Genomic DNA, 9,365 nt, shown 5'->3' with positions numbered 1-9,365 from the left:
AAAACAAAGGTGGGGACCAGGTTTGCTGGTCCGATAGAGCCTGGTGGAACCACTGAGACTATGGTCCCTAGCTGCCCTTCAGGTCTGGAACTGAACCCACACCTGTGGCTTCCAGCCAAACAAAAGACAGGCATATGAGTTGAACATTTACCTGAGGTAGATACACTCCTTAGAGAGAACAATCATGGGAGAAAAAAGGGCTATTTATGCACAGGGAGACAGCTCAGGGGGCAGGAATGAATGGAGGGATAGACACAGGGAAGAGGTAACTATTGGGAGGAAGTAGGAGGGGAGCTGTTGCATTGGGGTAAATTGTAGTCAATGTCATGAGACAACGTGTGTGTGAACTGCTGTATGGAAAGTGAATTTGGTCTGTAAACTTTCACCTGAATCACACACACACACGCAAAGAATAGAAAGTGCTAACAGCTGCCATATAAGAACGCACCTTCTTGCTTAAACAGTCTTATACATGCAGATTCTTTCTCCAGTGGACATCTCTGCCCAGAATTTGTTGTAATCTCTTGACCTTTTTGAACTGACAAAAGTATTTTGTTTTGGTGAATGCTGTCTTGTTCTCTTTTGCTAGATGTCATTGTCAGCTGATTGTCAAATACCAGTTTGCGCCCCTTATGCAGACGTGAGCTAGGGGGACCATTCTCTTTCTTGCCTTGCTTTGGTGGAGAACAGGAAGGTAAATGGGGAGTGTTGCACAGGTTATCATCACCTGAAATACATTAAAGTCAAAACGTGATCATTCATAGCAGTGGATAGTAAAAGGATTTGCAAAGACTTGGCTCTCCCAGAAAGAAGTAAATTTCTTCTACCTGGGTCAGAGAAACATCAAAAGAGAACGTCTTATCCTTAGAAGTAAATATTGGCCACCAGATGGCACCACTGACATTTACGAAGCTTTAAAACTCAAACCCCACTGTCCAGCGACCCTGAATGCAGAGCAGAACTGCCTCACAGGGTTTGCAAGGCTGTAAATCTTTATGGAAGCAGACAGTCTCGTCTTTCTCCCATGGCTGGTGGGTTCAAACTACTGACCTTTTGGTTAACAGCTGAATGCTTTAACCACTACACCACCAGAGAGCTCTTTGGAAGAAACCAAATGGGTTTCAGTAGGAAGAAATTCTAAGATTACTCGAACACAAAATTCCTCAACCTCTGCACCAAAGACATTTTAGAAGGGATAATTCTTTGTTGTGAGGAGCTTTCCTGAGCATTGTAAGGTGTTTAGCAGAATTCCTGGCTTCTACCCACTATACCAGGATCACTTGCTCAGTTGTGATAATCAACATGTCTCTAGATATTGCCACCCTCCTCATTAAATACAGGTGCTCTAAAACAAAGCATTGCCAACCACTGCTCTAAAAGAAGAAAAGCACTGAAAAGATCAAGGATGCCACCTACTTGTTTCTATTAATGTCACATATATTGAGGCACATTTGAAAATACTATATAACTGCAATGTCATTTAAAACATTATCTGAACTAAGTATAGTACTAAGGAGAAGTTGAGAGCTACTGGTCCAAAAGTTATACCTATAAAACAGATAGCTTACCTAGACGTTTTCTAGGGCTGAGAGGAAGAATTTTTTCACAAGGAGAACAGGGTATAACCTTAACATTCGTTGGTTCTAGTTTGGTGTCACCACAGTTTTTAGCTTTGTTCAATGTCCGAGACAGTTTCTTTTTTTGAAAATTGATTGTAGTCTGTGACTGGGACCGGGTTTGAGGCATAATGGCAAAACAGCTAAGTGTGAGGGAAAAAAAAAAAACAACAGGACAATCAGTCAATATGTAAAAACTAAGTGAAAAGAACTAACATGCAATTTCTATATACTGTTGTTCACTGGCACTTATGACCAACATCCTTTGCATGAGTAAATCCTGTCATAACAATATTTTAGCATTCAGTTCTGCTTCACATCCAAATGGACACAATAAAATTCAACACTTAATGTCTACCTACTACGTGTAAAGGAGCTCTGGTGGCGTAGCCCCTAAGGCACTTGACTGCTAATCAGATGGCTGGTGGTTCAAACCGACCAGCCACTCCTCCAAAGGAAGGTTGGGCAATCTACTCCCATAGTGATATCGCCTCGGAAATTTAGGGAGGGGTCGCTATGAGTCAGATCCGACTCAACGGCACATAACACACATAACAACTCCGTGTAAGAGGCTGTTATAAGCACTTTACATACATTAACTCATTTAAATTTTACAGCTACCCTAGAGATAGGTACCATTATAATCCCTATCATAGATGAGGAAACTTGCAAAGTCACATAACTAAAAGTAGCAAATCAGGGCTATAACACCAGCCATTCAGGCTCCAGAGTCCAAGTTCTTACAACCACTTGAGTGATACTGCTTCTTATGCAACAAAAACTTCATCTTAACTGATTTCTATAGTATGTCAAAATCCCTCACTCCAGGCAGGGGGATATCTTGATCAACTTAGCTCATAAACCTTGCACTTTCAGACTCCCCCAAGCCCTCTCTCTGCAGCTTGGTTTCCTCCAGTTCATCCCTTCGTCTCTGAACTCAGTCCTCACTCCATACTCAACCCTCACTCCGGAACATCTCCTACCTACAGCATTCAGCTCTTTACATGGGCACAGCTGCCAGAACTCCTCTGAGCGTGCACATTCTCCCTCTCGGATCCCAACCTCGGACCTCCTCTGATATCTGCTCTCACTCAGGCCTCATCGAACCCGGCCCTCACCGAACTCCGCTTTTTCCAAGACCCCAGGTCTTCCTGAGGAGCTCTGGCGGCGTAGCCCCTAAAGCATTTGACTACTAACCAGAAGGCTGGCGGTTCAAACCTACCAGCCACTCCTCGGAAGGAAGACCAGGCAATCTACTTCCGTAGAGATACTGCCTCAGAAACCCAAGGTGGGGTCGCTATGAGTCGGAAACGACTCCACGGCAGTGAGTTTGATTTTGTTTTTGGTTAAGCCTCTCTGAGCACCTTTCTCTTCCGCAGTCCTCTCCTTCTCACCTCGCGGGACTTAGTCAACTCCGTGCAGGCGTGTTCTCACGTCTCACACACACAACTATAAAGATTCTCCACAAGCTCCAGCACAGACTTCAGCAGCAGCACAGCACCACCGCACTCGCGCCAAATCCGCAGGACTGTAGCATTCTCACCTCCCGCCAAAGCTCAACCAGGCTTCTGATTGGCCGTTGCTGGAGCGCCGCGCGCCTCTGCCACTACTCCCTTTTCCCCGCCCAGGCAACCGGAAGGGCCAGAGCCAGTAAGAGAAAACCAGATCACAGCGCCAGCGTGAGGCCACGCCCACTGAGTGGGGGGGGTCGGCACCTACATCCGGGGGCCTATGCGGAAAGTCGAGAGGTTGCGGCGGGGGCGGTTCTGGTTCAGGCGGAACCGCAACGCCGCACAGCTCACTGGGAGGTGTAGTCTTTTTGCCCCAAGCAACTCTGAATTTCTGCGCTCTTCTTTCCACGCGTTGTATAAAGATGCGGACCTTTCTGTCGGTCTAAATACCATTTAAATTATCCTGATGGGTTAGATTTTCAAAGCGCCACTACATAATGCCTATCATTTATCGAGGTTCTGTGTGAAAGGCACGATGCCGGGCGTTTCAGTTATCACCCTCGTCCTCCACCCGGCAAGGTACGTAACAAATGTGCCTAGAGTGATACAGGTCGCACCACCTTGGTCCTGGCCTCCGACCCCGGATTCCTTGCCACTCAAACCAATGTTTTCTTTGTAAAGGTCTGCACATACTTAAATTACACTTCACAACACTAGCTGATTTGTATTTCAAAGGTGAGAAACAGGACCAGACCTTTTTTTTTTTTTGTTCAAGGTAAGAACTATTATATTCTGTGCACCTTCTTATCATTAGTTCCATTAATTCACACATTGTAGGGAATGGAGAGAATTATGATCTTTTAATTTAAAAAAAAATTTTTTTAATAGCTAAACATTATAGAGTTTCAGGGCCAGGAAAGACAGCTATAGAGAACAGGCAAGCTGAGCTTTTAATGAAAAATATAAATTAGAGCAGTAATTTACAGGCCAGCTTCCGATGCTAATACCCCATGTGAGCCTCAGGTTCCTTTAAAGGGCAAAACCTAATACTAGGTGATGATAAACATTTTTAATCCCTCAATATCAAATGAAATAGAGCCATAAAAACAGAAAGGCAGCTATTATAACCGGCAGTTAATTGTATTTAGGTCATATAGGAGATAAGAGCCAACACTGAGCACCTTAACTGGATGCCAGGGACTGGACTCAGTATTTTACCTATAAAACATTGTTAATCCTCACAAGCACCCCATGAAGTCAGTATTACTTCCATTTTACAAATGAGGACACCAAAGTAGAGGGGGTTGAGCAAACTAGCCCAAAGTCACACAACTAATTAAGTGGAAGAGCTGAATTTAAACTGAGATCAAACTCTTGACCACTTACCCACAACAGGAAGATCAGACAGATGTGAGTTCTCAGATGGCCTTCTAATTAGAAAGAGATGGTGAAGGGAAGGCTTTCTAACAGCTCGAAACTACAAGAAAGAGATTAGGCTGCCTTGAATGGACAAGAGCTTACATATAGTAGTGGCTTTAGACTCGTGGGCATTTCTGGTCTCCTTCATAGGACAGTAGAACCCAGGAAGCAACTTTCACTGTTTCTACTTATTTTTATAACCCAGACACCTGAAAATACTGTCCTTAATAATCTGAAATGATAAGGTGTGGCCAGCAGCTCTAAGAGATGGTGGTGGAATACAAGCTGCCCCATTACACTGGGAGCAAAGGAGCCTTTGAGCACTTGATATGCATATTGAAGCCTATGAAAACACACACCAGAAAATGCAATACTGTCAAAAGTCTACAACAGTAACAACCACCGTAGGAGAAGGGGGAATTACAGAACATCAGGGCTGAGAGGGCCCTACGTTACCTACTTGAAGCTAATACTCCAGTGACATCATGCACACACCACCACAGTTCCTCACTTCTGTGCCTTTGTCCATGTGGTTCCCTGTCTGGAATGCCACTCACCATCTTCCTCCCCTAACTCCCCTAAGACCCCTTAATACCTTGCATAGGTTTCCCTAGGTAGCTGTCCTAAAGTTCTCCTAGACTAGGACCTCTTTGGAGGCAGAGGCAGACGCATGCTCTACTCATCTTCATATTGTGGATGCCTGGCACAGAGTAAGTGTGCAGTTAGTGTTTGCTGAATGAAGGAATGACATTCCTGCCAAGTGGACATCTACCCTTTGCGTGAACACGTTCTGTAGTTGGATAGCACATAATCTTTTAAATCTCACATGCACATACTCCTAAACCCAAGTGAAGAACGAACTATATACAAAACTGGATTATATTATATATATTATATATTGTACACTAGATTGGGTTCCAGAAGTGAAACATTTTCCTGTAGGTGTCCTCTCAGGTGGTTAGGACCCTGGGACATTTCAAGTCTCTTACTTATTTTACAGAGCACTAGGAAGTCAAAGGCAGACAGCTTCCTTACAATGAGTTGCGGTTTGTGGCTGATTTTGGGCAGGAAATACTTAAGACAGTTCACCATAAGCAGAATAATAGACTGAATAAATGAATGTCTTTATCACCTGCTAGGGAGCTCTGGTGGCATAGTGCCTAAGGCATTTCACTGCTAACCAGAAGGCTGGCGGTTCAAATCCAGTAGCCACTCTTTGGAAGGAAGGTTGGGCAATCTACTTCCATGGTGGTGAGTTTTTTTTTTTTTTATCACCGGCTAACTCATAGTGTCATGGAAGAGGAATCAAATCATACTGGAAGGACTTGTCTGGCATCCTTAAGTGTGAATGTGTGGATGTCCACACACACACAAAGAGAGATTAATACCATCTCAGTAAAGCTTGGAGGGTTAGGAAGTTGAGGGTCATTATGCTCCATGTAAAGGCCATTTAAAGTCACAGGAAGAACAATTAAATCAATAAATAGGTAGTTTATTAATCATATTAATAACAATGATGGATCAAATAATCAGGAATTCAGCCAAACTGGTAAGTATGGATGAAAATGAAAAGAGGCCTTTCTTCCCCTCCCTCCCAATCCTCAAAGGTTTTTGTATCTAAATTATTTGAGTGATTCACACACACACCCATTATGAATCAGTATGGGAAATAATTTTAAGACCTTTGCTAGCGATGAAAGCACACACTGAGCTCAATGTTCAACTCAGTGACCACAGTAAGCAGAGAATGTTTGGTCGAATTCTGACACCTAAAGTCAAAGTTCGAGAAAACAAACTAAGGTTTCAACTAAAAAGCAGTGAAGAAAAACAGCTAACACTCACATAAAAACACACACACACAGTCTCCATGCTCTGCCCTTACTGTTTCTTCCATTCCTCAATTTGAGACCATGTCAAGCAACATCGGTAGAAGAATCATAAAAATGGGCTATCAGGAGAAGACACAGGTCTCCTGGGTACCAAAAATCAAGGGCAAAGGGGACTTCAGTGGCAAATAAAAAATAATGTTCAAATCTTATCAGAATCACCTGGTCAAGCCTGGTTAATTAGAATTGTGGTTTTCAAAACAGAGCAAAATGTGAGGAGAGAAAAATACTTGGGAACCTCAGGTGTCTCTGCCCAATTAGTACATCTACTTTCGTAGGAGTCTGATGCCAAGCTGCTATACTGACCTGGACTAGGAGGCGACAGATTTTATCTCCTCTCTAAGCTATCACTCGAGGCAGCATTCCACACAAGAGTACAGAGTTTTTGGTCTGGTTTTGTTTAAAGTAGGGTTTAATTAAACTGCACGGCATTCAGAAGAAAGAAATGTACCAAAGAATCCAACTTGAGACCGGATGATACATCTCGGGAGGTGGGGGATCAATGCTATTTGGGAAGAATACTGTAATCAGAATATAACTCCAAAATAAATCATACAATAAATTGTTTTTTAATTGATCCATGTGCAGACACAGACACACAGACACACAGACACACACACACATCTAGTCTTTTATTCAGTGTTGATTGTGATGTCCATGTTGGTCACCCTGGGAAAGGACAAGAAAGAAGTAAGAAAAAAAGGCTAGGCCCCTCTGCCACCGTGGAATGAAATTTAAGACAGTGAGAGAGGGAATTCACTAGGTTTTCAGAAACAGGAGCATAAAGAAGGAAATAGCAGTTACCAAGGAAGAGTTTAATCGTTTCAAAGAGGAAAAGGAAAGCACAAAAATCGAACACAAGTAAAGGCACAATGAATGTGGAGTTGAATGGAACCAAACTCTGCCTTCACTTAAACAGCTATTTTTTTTTTTTAAAGCATGTGTTTTTGAAGGTGATTTTAGTTTTGTTTCATTTTGTTTTAAGAGATGAGTTGTGAAGGCAGAGTAGTAATGGCCCTCCTCTGTCCCCTCCCATTCCCTAAAGGGTGGCTGGCAGAAAGCCGGTGTGACCACACAACCAGGGATTGAGATTCAATAGGGAAAGAAAGACTTCGACTGGAATGTGATGAACTTGATTTGCAGTTGATCGCAGGTCAGGCTTCCAGAAGGACACAACTCAATGTAGTGCCATTAAAAGGCCTCAGATGTCCTACACTCCAGCCCTAGAGCTCTACAGAAGGGAAGAACCCTGGAGCCATACTCTCCCTGGGCCTCATAAGCACTTGGTCTACAGACAGTTTCAAGTGACCAGGAGAATGAAAACACATCCCAACCCTGAGTTGCTCTGTAGCAAGTCTATTTACATTTTTTTTCTCACCTCTCCCTGGAGGTAAATCTGAGTTTCAAGTTGGGAGGCCATAGGGTGAGGAGACTCCCTCAGTGCAATGGCCAGTGACTAGACTCCTTGTCTTTGCCAACTGGGAGGGCTGGGATGGATTCCTGGAGACAGGCAGCCTTACTCCATCAGATGGAGTAGCACTAGGCATTCTCTCTCTGTGGGCTCAGGCTGTGGAAGTGCTGGGGCTTTGCACAGTAGCCAGAGTAAATCCCACACTACAGAAAACCATATCTGGATTATCAAAATACCTTGGTCCAGGTTTGGTGACCAGGGAGAGGGGCATTCAGCTTATTTAAAAACCTGGAGGCCACTACCCTGCTTACCAGACAGAGCAGTAAGAAACAACTATTAAGTTTTTCCTACTAGGAAAAAACATCACAAAACCAAACCCACACAAGGGCTTTCACACAGCTTCCTGATGCTTAGTTCAGCAATGTCTCTTCCTCTGGGAGGGGACAAGGGAGTTAACCGGACTGGGCGACAGCCTCAACATGAGACCACCCAATCTCGCACTGAAGAGACAACAGTCCCACAAGCAGATAAAAAGAGCAGTTTAAAAGGTGAGAAGTTTAGTGCTCTTGCAACCAGCCCACCTTAAACCTGTATTACAAGCTTTTTACAACATACAAAATAGATCAGTAACTATGAGGATCATATTCCCATTCTTCAATAGTAAATATACATGATAATAAATCTGTTATTAACAGTGAGACCAAATAGTGTATAAGGCAAAAATATTTAAATAGGTACTGTGCCATTACCATGCTCTGGAAAAGACTTTTGACTAAATCTAGGCCCAGGCCTTTTATCATGAGGCCAAGACAACACAAATACAATCAATACCCATGACACACAGACCAAATGCTGAGGAATATGAGGGGCAGTAGGTCAGGGGAGAGAGAGGACAGTATCAGCCCCAGTGAAAAGCTGGGGTTTGGCTTTTACTTGTGATACTTATTTTGATGTTCTAAGTTTCAGTACAGAAAAAAAAAAAAAAAAAAAAACTTTGATAACATTGTACAAAAGGCATCTATTCCCATTTCAAAAATAAATGGGAAGACTTCTTCACAGTCAAAGTTCAGTAACTTGTCAGCATATACCCTGGAGCCTGGATGCAGTATCACTCTTGTACTCTCTCCTTTTCCCTCTACTAACGTCCCCCTTTCAGCTCCAGTCACTTCAGAATGCTGGGGACCCTTCTGAGAGATAACTGCTAATAGATTTGAAAATAACAATGATAAATAAAAAGAACTAGAAATAGTCTGGTGACTCATATTCATGGTTTGTCCCAAGACTCTCTGTGGTCCATGGCATAGAGAAGGAGAGCAGACCCCAGACAACTAACCCATCCTGAGCTCTGCCTCACCCAGCACTGGGAAGACGTGGGTTACACCTGGCACCATGCACAGATCTTTAGCCTGTGATCCAAAAGACTAGGAAGGTCACTAAGAAGTTAAACCTGTGATGCGGCTGGTGAAAATTTTTAACTTTCCCTATCCATTTGAAGAATAGCCACGGCCTCCCTGCTCTTACATCAAGTTATAAACAGCCTCTGCACCTGGCAAACCAACCCATCTGCTGTGTGGAACTCAGG

The 9,365-nt window shown here is 43.3% G+C and overlaps 1 protein-coding gene across 1 annotated transcript in view; it reads right to left on the bottom strand.

Annotated features, from left to right (window-relative positions):
* Window positions 1-1,746, bottom strand: part of CDC6 (cell division cycle 6) — a 20,776-nt gene extending 19,030 nt beyond the window's left edge. Inside the window, exons 1-2 of the mRNA XM_007942069.2 lie at window positions 1,569-1,746; window positions 449-727 (exon numbers count right to left, since the gene is read on the bottom strand). Of these exons, the coding sequence (XP_007940260.1) occupies window positions 449-727; window positions 1,569-1,746 (457 nt within the window). The remainder of the gene's footprint in view (window positions 1-448; window positions 728-1,568) is intronic.
* Window positions 1,747-9,365: the final 7,619 nt, after the last annotated feature.

Source organism: Orycteropus afer, unplaced genomic scaffold (assembly GCF_000298275.1).
Source record: "Orycteropus afer afer isolate SDZICR_OR568_19922 unplaced genomic scaffold, OryAfe1.0 scaffold00085, whole genome shotgun sequence".
NCBI classification, from domain to species: Eukaryota; Metazoa; Chordata; class Mammalia; order Tubulidentata; family Orycteropodidae; genus Orycteropus; species Orycteropus afer.
This window is presented reverse-complemented; position numbering and strand designations above follow the sequence as displayed.